The sequence below is a fragment of the Oculina patagonica genome, chromosome 8 (genome assembly GCF_052425735.1).
Source record: "Oculina patagonica isolate OP01 chromosome 8, crgOcupat, whole genome shotgun sequence".
NCBI classification, from domain to species: Eukaryota; Metazoa; Cnidaria; class Anthozoa; order Scleractinia; family Oculinidae; genus Oculina; species Oculina patagonica.
Window position 1 is genome coordinate 890,405 of NC_135765.1, and position 21,462 is coordinate 911,866.

A 21,462-nucleotide genomic window follows, 5' to 3' on the forward strand; every position below is an offset into this window, starting at 1 on the left:
AGTGCTTGTTAATCATTGCGCGCTGTTTATACTGCCTTGGCTGATACAAACACCAGATTGAGTATTGGTAGAACTCCAAAGTTTTCTGTGAATCCAAGCCATTGGCGAGAATATTTACATAAGACCTTTCGAGTTCTCCCATTTTCACTCATGTGTTGGTTGCATCAGGCTATTATGCGGCAGTTTATTCCCTTAAAAAAATGAGTTGAAAAATGTAACGTCGGTGACGTCATAACCGTTTTAAAATAGTTTCGTTCAAACCCAATCCTGGAATCAGAACGCAACTTAAATACATGGGGCCAAGTGTGCATGGTCGTGAGCATGCTCGCACTCATTAGGAGAGGTCTGATAATGAATCCTAAAGGTCTGCGCGTGCATGTCCTGGAAATTATTACCTAGTGTTCAGATTGCACAGAAACACGTAACGAACACTTCAGAGTAGAACTGTTTTTACACCTGTTGCTGCTGCGTTTATGGTTGTTCGTACCCATACACCTCTAGTCTCATTGCCACACATGTAGCCCATCTATGTGGGTAGATACGGATCAATCGGGCTGCTACAAGAGGAGATGGGAACTTGTTTGTGACAGATGTATTCTGGTTTGTGTTAGCCTGGTATACCTGTAAAATAATATATATATTTCTACTGTGTTAATACGGACACAAGATGAAGCAAGTTAGGAAGTATATTAGCCATTTTGAATCTGCTCCCTTTGTCTCTGTCTTAAATTGTACAAAACTTGATGAAGATAAAATGTTCATCATGACACGAGCATGGGACAAAGACAAAATCTGAGTCCCCGACGGGAATCGAACCCATGGCCTCCTATATACTGGCTGGGTGCTCTAACCACTAAGCTACGAGAGACTCGTTGTGAGCTGGGCGAATTACAACCCTCAATAAATAGGTTCATACAAAACTTGTCCTATGAAAGTGAATTTGAACTGAGTGAAAATGATCATGTGAATAAAGGCGACTTTCACGTTTTACGCCAGGAGCCCTCATTTTAAAATCTAAGATGGTTTAAAATATGAAAAACGTTATTTGTTATTCAAATTTTAAAAGACTCGTAAGCATTTAATGACTGAAAGTTCATAACAAACTCAAGATTAAATACTACCAATGCATTTTTTTACCTTATTGTCAATAAAATGCTCATCAGAATCATTATACCATTGAAAACTGTAACTCTTCACCCAGCAGCTGTCGATAGGGGCACCTTGCGTAGCTATGGCAATAATGGTTACCTTGGTAATAAACGTCACCTTTATGTACTCAGTATTTTTATCTTGTGAAGGCTTCCAACAGGAGTTGCGGTTTAGCCGTCCTTTCCACGCTTCATGACCAGGCTTCGCCGAGGATGCTTCTATATTTGCATCACGGATCTCTCCATTTTCCATCCCCAGGGCATGAAGATCTGTTGAACAAAAAAATATTTCGGTATACTTTTACGATTATCAATGCTAAATATCAGACTTGCGCTTGCACAGATTATTTCTAGAGCTGTGTTTCAGCCATTTTCTTTAGATATGCGGCAAAAAATTAACTGGGTCACGGTATACAGTGAGTTCATGCCACATGAATCTCAGTCTTCTTTTCGTTCTGTCAGTCTGTCAGTCAGTCTGTCAGTCAGTCAGTCTGTCAGTCAGTCAGTCAGTCAGTCAGTAAGTCAGTCAGTAACCTCGTCAGTCAGTCAGCACGGTCAGTCAGTCAATCAATCAGTTAGTAAGTCAGTCAGTCAGTCAACTAGTCAGTCAGTCAGTCAGCTAGTCAGTCAGTCAGTCAGTCAGTCAGTCAGCTAGTCAGTCAGTCAGTTAGTCAGTCAGTCAGTCAGTCAGTCAGTAAGTAAGTCAGTCAGTCATTCAGTCAGTCATTCAAAGTCGTCGATCTCCTGTCACCTACTCGAATAAGCGTGTCACGGCTGAGATACCCTTTGTGCAGTGATTTGAGGAAGCGAGAGTGCTATACAAAAATATCTTACTTTCACAATGGAATCCACTGAATCCTTTAGGACACTTGCACTTCAAGCTAGGACTGCTGACACAGATTCCTCCGTTTTCACAGCGCATGCTCCCACAGGGACTATAACTGCGAACCACCATACCCATGTAAAATGTTCCCTTCTGTTTCACCAAGTCACCAGGAAAGTATTCCTTGGTTGCGTCGTTCAGTTGGCATGTTTTGTGCAATGAAATGTAGTTGACACTGAAGCATTGCGGCTCCAGTTCACAGGAAAATGTGCAGCTTTCAAAAGTCTTGTGATTTAGAGTTCGCATCACGTGACCAGTGAGGGCACGATCTGCGTCTGAAACACGGGTGCGGCAGTCACTATAGCCAGCGGAGTTCTTAGCAAAAAGGCTGAGTAAGAGTAAGATTAATTCCAAATACGGTAACATCTTATTCAAGCCGCAAAAATAGTCACATGACCTGAAATAAAATGAAGTTGTAAGCTTAGAGCATAAATGTGTATAAACGTAATTAATTATACAGCAAAAGTAAGTATAAGCTGCAAGTAACAGGGGTGCGGCAAGGGGGAGCAAGGAACGCCTGCCGTGAAAACACCATGCCTAATTGCTTCTGTTTTCCCGAGCTCGCCAAATCTTTCTATGCGCGAACCTTAACCTCGCTTCCACTACATAAAATAAGATATTCAACTAGGCTGTATCATGAACAGAGCGGTTCAATGCATTTTATTGTAGCTGTACACAATTTTATTCGTGCAATTTCTCTTCATTTAAACAAAACACTTGCTTACACTCTGAACTTGCAATACTGTGTAACAAATATAGCACATCAATTGCAATTTGTATGCAATTCGTAGCGCGAATTCGAAATACTATAAATTATTAAAATCTCTGTGTTAAGTGACCACAGTTGTAATACATGAAACACCTGTTTAGTTCCCAAAAAAAATCATTAAATAGTCAAGTTTTATGTTCGAAATTTAGTTGAAAAATTTAATATTTTTATTCGTCAACAATCTACTCTCAAATGAATAAATTGACGTAGTATTTGTCTTGTGCCACTGTAAATTGCTATTTCTTAATGTTTGCTAAATTAACAGTACCGATTGCCTTTAGAGGAGAAGATTTCTATTGCAATCCAGTGAATATCAGTTTATTTGCATTGGGAAATGAAAAAATGACATGATATTTATTTTATTAAAATACAGTAGACTGATATATCTTAGTATGTTTCACAGGTAACCTGCTTAAAGTGAAACGACTTTGAATTTAAAATACCTTATTGTGTCTTACTTTCGCGGGAACTTAATTTCGCGAAATCGGAAGAGGCAAATTTCGCGAGACTAATCTTGTTGAAAGGAATAAATTTCACTAAATTGTTCCAAATGCTGATCCGCATTAACAAAGAGCCGGGCGGTCTTTGAATTGGCGGTACAAATTTTCAAGCATAGAACAAAACAAAACTTTAAACGGGTTTAGGGTCATTTTTGCTACACAATCAATTCAGTTCAATTTTATTTTTACTGAAAACAAAATTTATACATTAAAAACGAATACAAACATATATTCAAGTTCGTCAAGAGAATTTACGCATAATAAAACTACTGCAACTGAAAAATGAATTGAAGCACACTAAGATACATGTACGATATGACTCCTCTCGGTTGCATGCTCGAGAGAAAGAGAGAGCAAAAACACAGTTAATCTGTAAGCTGACGTAAAATGGTTCTTAGTAAGCTATTAAAAATTTTCGTCGTTAATTTTCGCGATAATTTTTTTTTTCGCGGTTCCAAAAATTAAGTACCACGAAGATAAATCACAGTAATGTATCCCTTTTTGCACAAGCTTAATAAGGGCCGTCAATAATGTAAAAAATTCCCTGTGTGGGATGCAACAATGTTACCACGATTTATGCTAATGTTTTGACATCGAAAAAATACCATTTTAACTGCTCATTGTCAATAAGAGTTTCACTGAAGACTAAATTACTGCCTTCTCGGCATGCAAGGAGAAAAACTTACAAATTAACAAAATACGCAGAAATCAATGAGTGTTAAAAATTTATGACACAATCAAATTGAAAGAAAAAAAATTGTAGTTCATATCTTAGGCTTTCGATCCAAGCAATCAATTGCTTCACTGTAATTATTCACCCACGTCTAGCCACGTTCGAGAGCTTGGTGTAGCGGGCGTTGATGAGGAGAAAAATTCAAGTTCTATGTCCTGCAAAAGGTCCAAATTATAAAAACAAATGAACAGAAAATTACCTCATTCAAGCGTTTCAAATATCCCTGCTTTCCTCTCGCTAGGGACAAAACTTTAACTCCACCAGCTAGAAAATAACTTTAATTTTAACAAATTTGCTCAATTTGACAGAGTGAAGTCAAACTTGATTCTTTGGATTGACTATTTCAAGTAGCTTTCCGCCGAAAAAACAACAAACTAAAGAACTATCGTTATTACGTTTTCTCCAAGCTGGCATCAGCAAATATTAGAATGAAGTTCACAATACGTTTATTTAGCTACAAGCAGCATTTGGGTTTACCTGAGAACTATACAGTTTATACTTAACACTATAAAACATTTTTAACATGCCGTGATTTTTCGATTTTAATAGTTAACAAGAACATTTCAGTTTATCTCAGTTATAGCGTTCAAACACTATTCAATTTCACCTATTACGTAATTAAATTTGCAACAAAGAATAGAAAATTATTTTTACTAAAGAACTTTAAAACTTCGGAATAACTATAAACTGATGGGTATTCTTCGTGAACAGCGGCATGTATTTCAGTTTTTCCTTTCCTTGTTGGCCATTTTACTGTTTGTTCTTCAAAAACAATAATAATAATAATAATAATAATAATAATAATAATAATAACTTTATTATCGTGTCAAACTGTAGTAGCTGAGGGGAAAAGTCCCCTCTACTAATTGTGGACACCTAACCTGCCTAACTAAAAACGTAATTAATATATATAATTACAAACCCCATGGAGGTGTTTAAAATTTAATGACTGGAATCGAAAGTGTCAGGCATAGTTAATGAAACCTGCTATTTTAAGAGGTATTCTCAGAGCTAGCCCTCAATCATTCTGGTCAGCAACATAACTGTGAGACAATGTAAAAGAGCTTCTTGGCTATTTTTGTTCCCAGGACCTTAGCCGTTTGCGTTTGGCAGAACAGTTGGCGTCGGTACCAAAGGCCCAAGAGATGACGCCAACCGACCCCAAGAGATGACATTGGTAGCCGAATAAATTTCAATGAAAACGGCTGCATCCAATCCCTCTTAAGCCTGGTTTTCACAAGCGACGCAAGCACAAGCGCAAGCACAATATTTCACCGTGAAAAAGGCTTCCACTCAAGCAAAAGCACAAGCGCATTGCATTTTGACCCGGCAAGCACAAGCACTTGTGCTTGCGTCGCTAGTGAAAACCAGGCTTTACTCCCAATTCCAGTCTTGGTTCCAGGTTACATACGCACATCAGATATTTTGGCCCACTTAAGAGGTCTAAAAAGAGGTTTCCGTCTATGGGAGGTCTGACTTTCTCTAAAAGACGCGTTACCTCCCTTTTGGTGTCGAAGCTTGCAACAAGTGGGAATTGAGGATAAGTTAAAACAAATGAATCCTCAAATTCCTGTTTTCTTGTTGTTGTTGTTGTTGTTATTGTTGTTGTTGTTGTTGTTGTTGTTGCTGTTGTTGTTGTTGTTGTTGCTGTTGTTGTTGTTGTTGTTGTTGTTGTTGTTGTTGTTGTTGTTGTTAAACATGATAATTTGTTTTGGGAGGCGCTCTTCCAAGCACTGAAAGAGTATTCGCTTCTTAGTCAAGAAAATTGACCAGAATAGGAATTGAAATTGTCTCATCAACTCATTGGACAGGAGATTGAAATTTATATGAGTCGAATGAGTCGATGAGTCATATTTGAAAAAGTCTACGAGTCAAATTTAAATTACACTTATTAATTTGTAGCTATAGTGCTGCGCTAACTAAAGTCAAATAAAAGCTAAACCGTGTGCAAACCAGAGTGGAACTAATTGCAAGCAAACCAAGCAAACTGGAGTTCAACTAACCGCAAGTAAACCAACTGGAGTAGAACTAACACGGAAGCAAGCTAGTGGAACTTTCAAGAAGCAAACCAAAGTGGCATTCGCCACCAAGACCCAGAGTGGAACTAACCGCATCAAGCAAACCAAAGTGTAGCCAACCGCAAGCATACCAGAGTGGAACTAACCGCGAGCATACAAGAGTGGAACTAACCGCGAGCATACCAGAGTGGAACTAACCGCGAGCATACAAGAGTGGAACTAACCGCAACCATACAAGAGTGGAACTAACCGCAAGCATACCAGAGTGGAACTAACCGCGAGCATACCAGAGTGGAACTAACCGCAAGCATACCAGAGTGGAACTAACCGCAAGCAAACCGGAGTGGAACTAACTGCAAGTAAACCAGAATGAAACTAACCGCAAGCAAACCAGAATGGAACTAACCGCAAGTAAAACAGAGTGGAACTAACCGCAAGCAAACCAAAGTGGAACTAACCAGATCAAGCAAACCAGAGTGGAACTAACCGCATCAAGCAAACCGTAGTGGAACAAGCCGCAAGGAAAACAGAGTGGAGCTAACCGCATAAATCAAACCGGAGTGGGGCTAACCAGATCAAGCATACCAGAGTGGAACTAACCCATCAAGAAAACCGTAGTGCAACTAGTAGCAAGCAAACCAGAGTGGAACTAACCGCAACAAACTGGAGTCGACAGCCTCTCCCACGGGTTTCAGGGAACATATGGGAGCAAAAGAAAAATAAAACTGGGAACAGGGAATACCAAAATCGAAGAAATGCTTTTAGGGAACATTGGAACACAAGGAATATTTTGTTGGCCATGGGAGCAAGGGAACATGGGCCCCTTAGAAGGCCCTATGTGGAACTAATCGCAAGCAAACTGGAGTGCTTTCTTCATAGACTTAATAGAGTAAAGAGAAAATAGAATCCTGGCAAAAGTCTATAAATTTATGAACTTTTGTTACTAGAAATCGCTCAAGACTATGATAAATAACGTCTGAAGATAAATTCGTGCGTGTCATTTCTCGTTTCTATGTTATGGTAATCATAGATCTTATTTTAAAACTACCGTAACAAATTAGCTGTCAAAATGAATGATCAAACAATTGTACGGATAACTAAACATTGAAATTAACTAAAGCCATACAACCGTGACAGAGCGCGAAAATTCCATGTAATTTAAATTAACATAATTAAGGCGCGATTTGTTGAGTCTTGTCCAAACTTGGACAACATTATCATAAATTAAAATAATTTAACCATTTTCGTACATAAAAGAATGAAGCAAACAACGTGTAAGAGCATATCCTTGTGTTGCGTAAGGAATTGGTAATTTATTTAGAGGTTGCGATCCATGTTTGGGTGAACATGTTATAAAAGACAAGAAAGACACTCAAAAGATCTTCCATATAACGAGTTTATTTGTCAGAGTCTGTGATGAACTTAAAGTAAGAATGTTATGTGTCTTCCGTGGCAATTAAGCCGGATGAGTTAATGACGTAGAGCTATAAAGGTAAGTGATAAATACAAACTCTGACGTCCCGTTAAAACGGAGATATTTAGCAAAGCACTTTTACCAATTTTACCAGCAAGAGAACATTAAAGTTGTTGGGGGTTATGTATTTTAATGGTTATGTGGGGTTTGGTATTTTCTGCACCCAAAGGATTAAACTTCTATCCGTCACTGCCTTTCAGTGAACAGTTTCCGGGCATAATAGGCGAGAGCTAAAGCTCACTTGATCAGTATTTTAATCAACAAGAAGATTCCCTTTTTGAAATACATCGACTTTAAGTTATCGAAGAATTTAGATGTTGAGCACCGAAATTGTTGGGGCGGGAGGAACTGAATTCTAAACTGCAATAAAGTTGTCGCTTGCTATGCGACTCTGTTGTTCTGTAACTGAAGATTGTTCAGTCCTTGGTACAAAAAAAAACTAACTGTCTCGTCTTGTTGCAAAAAACTTGAGGCCAGAATTTGAAGGTAACAATATATTTTTTCTTCTTACCACAGAGACGTGACTCAAGGCACATGAATAAATTTGATTTCTTTTCTAGTGAAAATGCCAATTGACGTCATGTAGTGTGCGCGCAATTGCGCGCAATTTCCAGAATTGTTTCTTTGAGATTGTTTGTTTATACAAAGTACGTATAGACATGGAACAGAAATTTGAAATGCTACAAGAACACTAGTTTTCATTTGCGCTATGGGTATTAAGAGCTAGAAATGTTACCTCCATGCATCAACAACAGAATTACTCTGCCTGCAATACTGTTTATTAGTCTTAAATCCATAGAAACTCGCAATCAATAAATAACCCGGTCAAACGAGAAGAAACGCACTTATTGATTATTTTCTTGGGCTTTTCTAGTCTTTCTCGCAAATAAAACGGCTCAAAGGAAATTTTACGGTGTGCTCATTACATCTTATTTTCTTCATGACCGTGACTAAATTCCATAGTTCAATGCGTCACTTAACTTTTTTATTAACTTTTCATTTTGCAAAACGAATGCGTCAAATATTGCCATTTACGTATTTTCCAAATCTTCTCAAAAGAAAGAGAAAAAATATCTCACGATACAGAGAAATCCCGAAATGTAGAAGTGCTAAGGGACTCGTTGTTACTGACGGGGGTTTGTTATACTGGGGTTCTGTTTCAATATATTTTACTGTTAGTAACTTCGGTCCGGCTGAAGAATATCGTTCATTATTAATAACTAGCAATGGTATATTGCAATTTCTGAGTTTTGACTGGTTAACAGGCAATGGTTTATGAGCTCATATACCATTGACCACAAAAACGGTGGTATATGCGTCAACGAGAGCAGCCGGGAAGCTCAAATATTGCAATTCTTTGCGTGTTTTTAATAAAACAATTATTCCACTCGCGCTTGTTGGATATGAGATCGTTATAGCCAACTCGGCGCTAGGTGCCTCGTTGGCTATTTACCATCTCATATCCAACGCGCGCTCGTGGAATAATTGTTAATTATACTTCGTTATAAGGGGGTCCGTTATACCGGGTTTCGGGTTCGGGTTGGATTCGCGGTGTGTTTTGCCGGGGCTGAAGAATATCGTTCGTTATACTGGGAGCTTCGTTGTAATAGGTATTCTGCTGTTCTACTGTATTTGTACTCTAGAAGTCCGGGTTAACAGGTTATTTGTAGCCCTCTTTCTTTCTTCTGACTACTAGGATGGAGCAGAAAACAATCAAAGTTAGTGTTTCAACATTGTAGGATAACAAAGCTCTAATTGGACACTTTAGTGTGTAGTTTTATCACTGTATACAACACGCACTGCTATAATTCAGTATATGTACATCAAGTGTACCTGTACAGCATGTACACTTAAGCCCTACGAACTCTCTAAAATGCTTCAAGTATTGTGAAAATATTAAGCAAAGGCGTGTAGCATACAACGACTAGGCGGAGAGAGAAGCAGTGCTTCTAAATGCATTACGCTACGTAATGTAGATGAACACAATACCTGCTGTGGTAGCCACTGATTAGGCATAGTAAGAGACTGTCGGTACTTCTTGTTCTCATAAAGAAAGTACGTAGAGATGAATAAGAGGAACTTGCGTGTTGAACTTTCTCACCCCTCGTAAGCGTTTAGTTTTGGTTTCGGGGAAATTTGACCCCAGTTTCATTCACCACCTTTAGACCCCCCCACCCCTTCCTCCCGCTCTGTTGCGATTGACCGGTAATACTTGATACTGACTGGAGAGATTAGACAAGAAATGAGGAAGATTACTTCTTAATCTTTTCAGTATTTCCCATTTCAGGGATTATCATCTAATTTCTCCATACAACATCAATACAATTTCAAGCAGACAGGCGATGAGAATAAAGTAAATCATCAGCTGGAGGATATTGTCTTAGTGTTCCACCAAGCTCTCAGAATTAACAATGAAATACATAGCAACAATGGACTCCTGTCTGGGCAACTCTGATTCAAAAATAATTCCGGCACCTTAGCTGCAGTGCATTTTTTTTGATGTGTGTGTAGCTGATAAATTGATACTGTAGTTTTCCTTGCTTTCTCAGTTTTTATTAAGAAACCAAAACGATAAAAACATGTAGACTGAAGCGACTTTACAAGCTGACGTGCAAAGTCACGCTCATAAAAATGTATGTAAAGAAAACTGCGATATGTGTGCTATAGAAGGACCATCATTCATCAATTACATTCAAATACGTTAACTCGACTGAAACAAAAAATGACAGTACTAATCACAGTAATCACTGTTTATATCGCGTGTTGTTTTTCCACCTTGAACTCTGCTTTACTAGGTTTTTCTTTGCTGAGCCTTATCGCAGGTTGGATCTTTCTAAATTTACTTTCCACCATCTATAGCCTCCTATCTATAGCTCGACGGCTCGACCAACAAAAACAAGCAAGTCGTTCAAGTGTGGCAGCATAGAGCTGCGAGGCGTGCTGATTGAACTTTCATTTTTCATTCGAAATATTTTGCATGCTGTTTACAGTAACCGTTCATGCAGCTAATGTTAGAGTAGCATTTCGCAATATGTTTATTATCTGACTCCGCGGGTAGGCCGTTATTTCGTGTGTCGCGGTCATGCATGTCACCACAATCAAACACTATTGAGCGCACATCAAGTCCTGCTAATTTAGAACCATAAATTACAATTATTGTATTGTCAATGGTTAATGTACCTTGTGAAAACTGAATAACTGTCAGAGAAAAGGGCTATATTGAAAAAAATATCCGTTGCGCAAGTGAGAGTATTTTACAGAAAGTTCCATCTTGGATGATCAGCTTTGTTTTTGCAAGTTTTTTCTTCCCGACTATCGCAGCGCGAAATTTATGTTGATCAGTCAGGTAAGTTCGGCGAAAACGCGGTTTCTGTGCAAATTTGCATGCAAAAGACAATAAACCTCGCAATTGTCGACTAGATTTTGTTCTCATAATTCTTCAGAGTTTTAATTCACTAATAGCTGAAAAAAGGAACCTATACAAATTTTAACTTGCTTGGCAAAACTTGACGATAAATGTTATATTCCGTTATATGGACCTGCATTTAGTTTTGTAAACATCAAATTGTCTATTTTGTTAATACACGGTGACAAAAAACTTGAAACTATAAAATCTTCTCCTTTTTCTTTTTCCTTTTTTGACTTTTAAACGTTCGTAATTTTCGACTGGCAGCGCATTGCTTGTATTGAATCGCAGTATTTTTTTATTCACTCAAAAAAAAATACTGTTTATGCGTTCCGCGCCAGTTCCTTAGCTAGTGCGCCATTTTTTCGCGCCCAGTCAAAGGCTAATTATTAAATATAGGTTTTATCACTGAGTGCAACCCTCAGAGGATCATTCGCAACACAACACGCTGAGGGTATGAGCTACGGAGCAACAGTAAATTATTATAACGTTTAATCTGTGGATAAATCCAGACGCTTGGAGTCGGAAGCTAGCACAACGGGGGCCAGCGACTAGTTGAGTCTCGAATACTCCGCCGGGAATATGATTTTGGTCGTGTACTCTGCTGGGTCGAAGCGCACTTTAGCTTGGATGCGAACAGGCCGCCAAAAGTTGTATCGATTTATAGGTAAGGATCCTGTAAATAGCATGCGTATACTACATACTGCATAAATCTAAACAAGGCACCTATATATAGTTAACGCTTTGAGTACAGTTATTATAGTGTTTTAAAATTCAGACGTTCTCGATCGCAGAATCATGAATCAGCAATAACAGACAGTATTGATGCTAAATTATATTTGATGCACGTTTTATCGACAAACTGGGCTCAGAACTGGAAAAAGATTTCCATTTTAGCAGAATATTGCTTCGTGTTTTGCAGTTTTGGTTTGCACATGTGCTTGATTTTACTAAATTTTGAAAACATACAAACTTTTGAAAACAAGTAACCAAATTCACCAGGGCCACTGAACGAAATGGATCTCTTGTCCAGCAGATATTATACACCTCCATTTTTATAAATTTACAGTGATAATCAAGTTGAGTAAAGGTGCGTAGTCTAGAGTGTTCTTATAGTATTAAATGTGTTAGCAATGCTGACGGTCCAAACGTTTGTAAACAACTACAATTTGTGACTGTAGCACTTAACCTGCATGCGAATAGCCACCCTTTACTGGAGATCCTGTAGCAAGTTACTACTAAATATCACCAAAGGCCTTATATTAACGCTACTGCTTTATTACGTTACGATACCATACTTCAGTAATCGATTTTACTCAGTATCAGAACTCTGATACAATCTGAGCTGTTTTGATAGAAGCCGCCCGGTGTAGAGGGACATTATCTGATTGCATGACTTTTCCAGAATTGAAAATGTACAAATCAGCTTAAGAGGAATTCAGATTTCTCGAACCTCCAAATGAAACAAAAACTGGTTAGAGATTGAGAAACAGGAGTTGAAATTACAGTACTAGACCCAAGGGAAACGGCTTTTGGTACGAGTTATTTATCACGGGTTAGAAAAATCGATCGGGGCTATAGAAATTGGCATTCCGGCTGTACTAAACTTATGCTTGGACGTTATCTTGTGTGCAATTCAACTGTTCGGAACTGTTTTGCGCTGTTAAGAAATTAACTATGAAAAATTAACTAGAAATTTTGCGTCAGACGTACGGGGACATTATTTTTCTACAAAATTTGTAATAGTTTCGCGCTATGCGCATTATTTACTAGAACCGTTACCTTGCGTGAGAAGGCCCGGGACGTTGAAATTGAATTTTTTTGTTTTCAAAAACCTTAGTTTTTAATTTTTCTACATACCTCATGGTCTGACTGTTTAATTTTTACACAAAAATGATGAAATACATCCCTACCCTTTGGCAGTATACTACAACTTTGTGAACTTAGCTTATTCAACTTGCAACACTGTACCCTAAGGCGATGAACCCCCCAGAAGCTTCAAGAAAAACAAAAAATAGTGCAAAATGGAATAGCAACTGAAAAAAAGAAATATCAGTATTTGAAGGAAAATTCTTGATTAGCCTACATGAGGGTCTATTATAGGGGGTCATACAGTCCGCAAACCGCCATATTTTGTTCTTCCTAGACCGTAAAAGGCGCAAATTGCTTTGGTTTTCTTCTAAACATCTGAACCGTCATATACAATAAAACCCGCCAAATAAATACAAATGTACCCGCAAACCAACACTCAAAATTGGATTAAAATGCCAAACATCACGCGAATTGTTCGAACCCCTTTTGAAGTAACTTTGAAAAGGGATAGTTCTCGGAGGTGCAACAATTGATTTGAGTTTCATTCATATCTCATGTATTGCTAGTTGTTTCATATCTATGGAAGCTATTACCTAGTTGCGCGCTAATTTCAATTTTCCAATTTTTTCGCGCAGGTTATTTGATGAATGGGAAACTTCAAATGTTTAACACACTTGTATAAAGTTATAGCTGAAGATAAATTGCTCCAAGTTTGTCCACGCCGTTTTGAATTTGTCCCTCTATGAAAAGAAATTGTAGATTTTTTGGCTCTTTTAGGAGAGAAACGGTTAGCGGCTTTACGCGAGGACAGGTGAAAGTCATGATTTTACATGAGGGTAATCGAAATGTGAGGCAGTGTTTAGATACTTGATTTGCGTGTAAGCTGTAGATTTTACCGTATTAAAACATTGTAAAAAACGGAATCACCATGCAGTTTAGTAGTTCTCTAGTATGGGAGCGAAACGGTAAATCGACACGAAAAATTGTTTTTGAACCATTCTTGCAGTCAGATTTGTACGACTAGGTATTAAGCTTATCTCGACTCAGTCTAGATCTGCGGCGTTCGGGAAGGAAACAAAACTGCGAAACAGTTTTTCTGCGCGCGTTTTCACATCTCTCAAAAATTGCTTCGAAAAATCGGGGGTAAAATTACAGAGAAGTACTATCCAAGGAAAAGGAAAATAACAAGGCTTATTTAGGCTCACAACTTGAACTAGTCCGAGACTGTTTTTTATTATGATTATTTTACTGTCAGAGCCGACAAAACAACTTCAGAAATGTTGACAATCGATTCAGACGGAGCAGCGTCGAAAAAGATTTGTTGTTTTCAGTTTTTGTTTGTCTCGTGTCGTCATGACGACGTTGTCATGACGACACGAGATAATTGTACAGGGGGATATTTTCCCGCCATGTCAATATTTTTCCCGCCATGTCAATATCTTTCCCGCCATGTCAACATTTGCTTTGTGAGGCCGCGGAATTTTCCCGCCATGTTAACATTTGTTTTGTGATCGGATGCCGCCGGAATTTCATATCAAAGAATAATTGTTTCTTTACAAAGGTCGCAACTAAAGCGCTGGTTTATCAAACAGTAAGTTAGGAGTATTTATTGTAAAGGGCTTATTATGTAAAAATACAGGCACGCTAAAAAGAGATGACGTTTTTTTCTGAACTTGCAGCAAACGAGCAAATTTTAAGTGGTCTAACAGGCAATAAAAATGGAACAGAATTAAGGCCTCCTTTAGCTGGCAACAGTGCCTATCCGCTAACGAACTGGCTAGTGAAACCCTACCCGGACAGAGGACGCCTGACTCAGGAGCAGCGAAAGTTTAAAACCTAAAGTTCGGTGCGCTACGATCTGTAGTGGAACGAGCATTTGGCATGTTGAAAGTTCGTTGGAGAATTGCGTTGAAAAAGGTTGAACAAAAAACGAGCATCATTAAAAAGACTATGATTGCTACGTGACTTTTGCACAACTTTGTATTGAAAGGGGTGACCTTTGTGGCATGAATAACAACAATTTAATAACAGAAGATAAACGATTAGATAAAGACAATTATTTTGATGCCAAATCTTTAAAAATGTCAACTGTGGCGTTTGTTTGTTCAAATCTAGCGTTGTGCTGTTCCATACTTTTTCCCACATTTCAATAAAAGAACTCTGCCAGTCTGGAGTCGTACTTTTTTGCCTTTCTTTTTTCAGGCGGTTCTGATTCATCGAGAGAAACATTTACACTTTCGATTTGCAAAGCCCGGCCTCGTTTACACTCGGCTCTGAGGTAAAGGTAGAACTCAATGTATGACCGAAAGAGGGAAATTATATTTGATGAGTTTTCTTAGGATTGAAGAGCAGAAATGTCAATCTAAAGCGCAAAACATACATTGCTTTTTTATTTTCTTGACCCGAAGATTGACCTGAGTCAAGAGGCACTACATGTAGCTTCATATATCCTGCTGTGAATTCCACGCTACAATGGACACAACAGACGACAACAACAGCCTTTTCAGTGCATGAATGAAGCTCTTAAGAGGAATACACGTAGATGTGACGCATTTTTTTCTTTAAATTAGCTGTACGCTTTTCAATTTTGGATATATTTGAGCTGCAGCCAGCAGTTATCAAGAAAAATACAGACAAGTTTTACGTTCTTAAAATAACATTCTAACCTTTGCCGACAAGATTGTACTGAAAATCAATGAAATTAATTGTAACTCAAGCAGAAAACGCGTAGAAGAAGAATGAAATACACCAGGTAATTACAAACGCATAATACAATGTACTAACCGAAAGAGAGAAATTATATTGATGAGTTTTAGAACGGATCTGAAAAGCAGAAGTGTCTAATAATCAACAAGATGTCATTAGATGGACCTGCCTGTAAATTTTTCGTTGTCGTTGTTGTGCATATAACGCTAGTATACCGCAACTTAAATTGAGCGAGAAAAGCAGTTTTTAACATTAAAGCTCTAAAATCTCTTTGGAGTGTCTTGTCTTGTGGTCGCTTGTAAAGTTTTAATTTGTGCAATTGTGAGATGTATCAGAATAACAGCTTCACGTTGCCAATTTAAAGAATAGCGTGCATTCATTTGATATCTATTATTTTATCTTGAGAGTTTTGGAAAGTAGTTGAAAATCATTTCTGTTTACCAAGCGTAGGAAAATGGTGGATGTTTCAACAGGATATTTACTGTAACAACTGTATTTATAGAGATTACAGTCGTGGAATATAGCAGATATAGCTTTTATATCAACGTAACTAGTATCTAATGGTAAAAATGTTGCTGAAAGAGAGGACGATGGAAATATCAGTTGTTCGATCGGTAAGCATTGTTCTTATCTTTGTGCAGACAACTTTTTTTAAATTTAGCCGCGGCAACAGATTGTATCGGGGTTAAAGAGGGATTGTAATCTAAGCAATTAGTTGGTCGGGATTGAATGTCAAAGTTAATCTTGCACACATAACACATGTCGTTTGAACAAAAGGTTTGAATCGTTTGAATCGTTAGTCGATTGAATACCCAACCATTTTAAAGTTATGACCAGTTATGGTACAGCATAGTAAGCTCTGTGTAGAAGTTAAAGTCTCTCTTTAAAAGTGAGATTTGTGCGAGTTAAACACTACTACATAGTTTATTGCTGGTTTTCACTGTCACGCAATCAAAAAATAAATTCGAAACCATTCAACTACAGAAGCTATGAATTTCAAATATTATAGATGATAAATAGATAAACAATTCCTCCAAGTTTCGGGTCTGTGCGGTGTACCGTTCGCGAGTTATTTTCCGAACCTTTCCACGCAAATTTATAAAGCTTAGTATGGAGCCGCCATAACTGTGTCCTGCCGAGGGACACAGTAATGGCCGCCGTGATGTCAGAGAAACCATCTGGAACTCAATTCTGTTTACAACAGCGGCCATCCTTGGCTTAAGAGCTAGTACACTTTCACATAAACACCACTTATTATATCTGAAATGTTCAATCTGCACAAAATGGAAAGGAAAGGCCTTTTTTCAAACAAAACAGCTTTGTCACGGCACTCAGCTTGATGTCACATACGACGGAGAACTCAAATATTCAAAATGCTCTGTTTTAAAAACGAATGACACTATCGATCTGGAAATTTGCAAAAATATATATTTTTAGTTTATCTTTCGCCTAATGACAACGAAAATTTAGCAGGCCTAGTCAATTTTGATTTCAGAATTTTATGACGTAACATGAAAACCAAGAATTGCGTACGTTCGCGCGGAATCACGTGTCAAGCAAGATCGAATGTTTTCTATTAAGCAGAACCTAGCAGCATATTTCATTCAGTAGATTTAAATAGCGAAGAAAATGACTGTAATTTACACGTTCTTCAGCCGCTGCGTTGTAGCTTTGGCGTTACAAAAACATTAAGACCGGCTCAAGAGTGACCAAAACCAAATTTCTCCTCACAATATCAATACTAAATCAGGAGAAGAGGTTATAAGAATTAACAAAATCATCACCACTCGCATGTCATTATCACTTAACAGGCTAAGCGTTCACGAATAAACACCCAAAGCGATATCTCATATAGCGTGAAGAAAGCACATGGAAGTCATAGTATAAGTATACAGTAGAATGTATGCTTAGTGAACCAAAGTGCAATACAGTGCAATGTCTGTCATCTTTTTCTGCTCTTATTGGAGTTATATAACTGATCAACTTTACAAGCAATAAATAGACGTGAAAAACGATCTCTTTTTTAAATAAACTCTAAAAAGTGACACGAGACACTAAGCCCACAGGGCTTTTGATTTGATTTTCTCGCCGCGTCGATCATTTTAAAAAGTTCCCGCCTTATTTTTCCCGCGCAAAGGTGAGCAAAGGTTAATGTATTACAAAAGCTTGGAATTAAACTTCCGGCTTTATCCATATTTGGCACCGTGAGGGACTGCAAATTTCCATATTTGTCACCCGCGACAAGCGGAAGTAAAATTGTACAAGCGAAGGCGCGAAACGTTTGTGGTCATGTTGTTGTAAATGTTTCAGTATTTGGCGCTCATTTAAGTTTTTCCTTTGAACTTCGGAAAAAAGAAGCAAATATTATCCAGTACAATGTTCAGGCTGTCTAAAAATCTCTTTCCTCAAGACAACAGGTAAGTAATTCGTTTTTTTTGCTCTTCGACCCAAGTATTTGTAAGCTATGTTAGTTGAGCTCGTTTGTGCTTCGTGTAATTTTAACATAAGCTCTAATAGTAAAAGCTTTAGAGCTTATCTTAGTTTGTTTTTACGCTTAGATTGACCAATTTACCGATAAATATAAGCTTCTCTTCTTAGCAAGAAAATACATCGTTTAGAAACTGCGTATATTCGGCAATTTTTGTCAAATTATCCGTCTCAGTTCAGCTGGTTTGAATTTCATTGTGAGTCAGCGAACCTTGTAACTAGCCAATTTGCTAAGACATCTTACACACAAAAACAAAATAAAACTGTCATTATTAAGGTATTTTAAGGTTAAAGGTTTCCTGGGCCGATTTTGTGGCAAAAATTAGCATGAACATAGATAGTATTCATGAAAGATTATACATGGAAGCGTGACATATATATTTTTGTCTCGCTATTTCCTAAACTTCCTTCCCCCGGATAAGGGTTCAATCTGGTTCTTGCTAACCTTAATTCTAATGTTTTCAAATATGTTTGTAAAGCAGTCGCGTGTAAAATTAAAATATTTTGTTATTTTCTTAGTCAACTTACCATCAAATTGCCAGCGCGAGTTTAAAATTTGTACATGACCGACATGGCATGTAAATTTTGTGTTGATCTTTATTAATTTTAAATTATTTTGATCATTCATTTCTTTAATTTAATTTTTTTTTCAATCTTTTTTGGTTATTTTTTTACAATCGGTTGATTATTTATTTATTTATTTATTTATTTATTTGTTTATTTATTTATTTATGAAAATAAAGTATGATATATTTTAAGCTTGAAGAAAAACAATGAGAAAAATTTTATTCAGTCAGTGACACAAGCTATAAGGAAAAGGAATGCCCAGTTCTGCCAACCAGGAATATAGCTAAGACAACACTAAGCCGGCTCATCAACAAGTCCAGCTGGCTTTTCTGGCCCTGGTAGCTCTAAAAGTTTACCCAAGTTTTTTTGTTTTCATGTGAGATTTCAGCCAGATTTAAGTTCTTTTTCAGCTGGTTAAATAAGCCCGCCGGCCCTACGGGACATCCTGCCGGTACCCAACAGGACTAGAACCTATGACCTTCCGCACACCAGTCGAGGTTGGACGCTCTACCACTGAGCTACAGGAGACTTGTGGGAGCTAGGCCATATAATTAGGCCATATAATTAGGTTCAAATGTTACAAGCTTTTGGTAATGCTAGGAACAGTATTGCCGAAGACACCCTGCGAGCAGAGCCTCTTTTAGCTTCCCTTCGGTTGAGATTTGAGAAGTAAAAAGAGGCTCTGCATAAATCGTGTCATTTCTTTGAAGTCACCGCAGCCCCAAAGTTTGGCTGGTCAGCCTGGATTAAACTGGTTTTTGCCGCGCAGGCATATATTTTTTGGAGAAACTGACGATCAAGACAGAGCCCACAATACACTCTCGAAAGCACTAGAGCTGATGAATGCTCTCGCCGTCTGCTACCGTTTGTGCGTGTGTGCAGCTTTTGAATCATTTAAGATCTCGTTTTTTTTATCACACATCTCTACCATAAATTCACTAATAATACCTCAAGCGATACTTGATGTTTTTTTACTGAAGAAATTCAGACGCTCTTTGAAAAAAAGGAAATTGTAAAAGAAACACTTTGTTCACGCTGTCGTGTGCGATCCGGCACGCCATTCTGCACGCGCATGCCAAGATTAAGTCGTCCTCGCGCAAGCCCGCACAAGCTAAACGCGCACGCATCGCGTTAACCTCGCGCATGCCCAACAAAGATTTTACACGATTCTTGCAGAGCCCTTTCTTCTCAAGTATATCAGTGGAAAAGAAAGGGCTCTGCTCGCAGGGTATGCCAAAGAGTGAGATGTGTGGAGAAAGTTTTTCAATAACTGTCAAATGCATTCAAGTGTATTTCTCCACTGTCTAACAAAAATGTATCAAATAAAAAAATCTTCAACACAACATGTCTTTGTTTGTTGCAGATGACATTTCACTGAGCCTGAGATTAAAATCCTTACAAATGGAGACTAAGGAGTCGTTTGATCAATTTTGCCAGCAACTAGAATTAGAGGAGGAATCTAGAGAAAAAGCCTGGAATGTTTGGGAGTCTGTTTCCACAAAAATAGTAGAAACCACAAAGGTATGTAATTGTACAAAAGTACAGTCTGATGGCTAGCTTTTTAGCTTATTAAGAACTTGAAGGTCAAAGAAAAGGACTAAATTGCACCTTTAGGGTTGCCAAATTACCGGATAGGTGGCATTTTTGCATGTATATAAAAGACCATTAATTTGAAATTGCTTATAAAAAGTTGATCATTATTGTGATAATAGTTTATCTCTAATTTTCTATTCCAGAGTGCCCTGATTCCTTGGTTTATCTGTGCTATTTTTGTAACAAATTACAATAAAAAGTAAGTACATTTGTAACCAAAAGTAACAGAGTTAATAAGTTTCCCTGAAGGGAACCAGTGGAACAAAAGAAAAAATGTTCATTGGACTCATTTTGTATTCAATTCAATTCTAAAATCAACATGTATGATGTAATTACTATAAACTTAATAATAAGTTAACATACCGGTAAAGGAAAACATTAAAATAATACACCATGTTGCCATAAAACATCAATATTATTCATCAAATTATCACTGACATTTTGTTCATTTAGACACTGACACATTTCTGTTATGTTTCTTTTGTTAGTTGTAATTAGCTGCTTTTTTCTTAAATTGTTATAAATGAGCACTGTTTTTGACACTTTTCTGACAGGTGTAATGGCACCCAAGATGGTGAAACCTTTACAACTCATTCCATGAGCAAACTTTTGAAGGCAGCCAGAATAAGGTACACATGTCAGCCACAAACTGATGTTGATTAATTTTAGTCTTGGCTTATTTAAACTGCAGTGCAACTTGTATGGAGAGGTATCAACTCTTTCTTTAGCTACCTAATTCATAACTTTGCAAAATATAAAACTCTGGCTCTAGCCTCCTAGCTTTGTTAAAACTAGAATTAATAATGGTAATAGGACTGAGTGCAGTCCAATTTGGTCTTCAATCATACAAATGATTTACAAAATTGGACTGACTTAACAGACATCCTTTTTTTTTCCTATCAGGATGGTTGATTTTTTCCAAAAGATGAAAGTGTTTATTACAATTTGTGATGTTGGGATACCCGTGACAGAAAACCTCACTGAACTAAAGAAAACCTTCTGTGTATCTTCTGCATTGTTCTACAAGTTTAAGAGGTGATTAAGTTATTATTTTTAAAATGTTAACTTATCCAAAAATCATCATTTTCCCTGTGTGAAGTGTGTAACTCTGGAACACGGTCCAGAAACTGAACAGGTCGTCACAAAGTGCGAGGCAGGCATGAGACATGTTAGCTTAGGTAGCTTGCGGTTAGCCTTTTTATTTTGGAGTAGGAATTTCTGCTTTGCATGCCTTGCATGCCTCGCTGCCTCGCACATATGTAAGACTCGAAGTGAAATACTTCAGGCAAGTGCCAATTTTAATTTGGGCTTTAAAATTGTTTTCAGTAATGCTTTTTACATAATAAGATTGTCTCCTATGTTCATG

The 21,462-nt window shown here is 37.7% G+C and overlaps 2 protein-coding genes across 4 annotated transcripts in view; one reads left to right on the top strand and one right to left on the bottom strand.

Moving 5' to 3' along the window:
* Window positions 1-471: 471 nt before the first annotated feature.
* LOC144662948 (lactadherin-like) lies at window positions 472-2,424 on the bottom strand. Its single transcript, XM_078523879.1, has 3 exons — window positions 1,983-2,424; window positions 1,138-1,418; window positions 472-621 (listed from the first exon to the last, which is right to left on the bottom strand). Exons 1-3 carry the CDS (start codon window positions 2,395-2,397, stop codon window positions 472-474), a joined length of 846 nt encoding a protein of 281 aa, XP_078380005.1. The 5' UTR covers window positions 2,398-2,424.
* Window positions 2,425-11,389: 8,965 nt separating this feature from the next.
* Window positions 11,390-21,462, top strand: part of LOC144662195 (retinoblastoma-associated protein-like) — a 29,541-nt gene continuing 19,468 nt past the window's right edge. For 2 of the 3 annotated variants that reach the window (XM_078522954.1, XM_078522955.1), the window contains exons 1-5: window positions 11,390-11,598; window positions 19,867-20,024; window positions 20,240-20,295; window positions 20,651-20,725; window positions 21,000-21,131. In XM_078522954.1, coding sequence (XP_078379080.1) covers window positions 11,514-11,598; window positions 19,867-20,024; window positions 20,240-20,295; window positions 20,651-20,725; window positions 21,000-21,131 — 506 coding nt within the window. In that variant the 5' untranslated portion in view covers window positions 11,390-11,513. Of the gene's footprint in view, window positions 11,599-17,687; window positions 17,867-19,866; window positions 20,025-20,239; window positions 20,296-20,650; window positions 20,726-20,999; window positions 21,132-21,462 lie in introns of those variants that run through there. The other variant, XM_078522956.1, reaches the window with a different exon arrangement.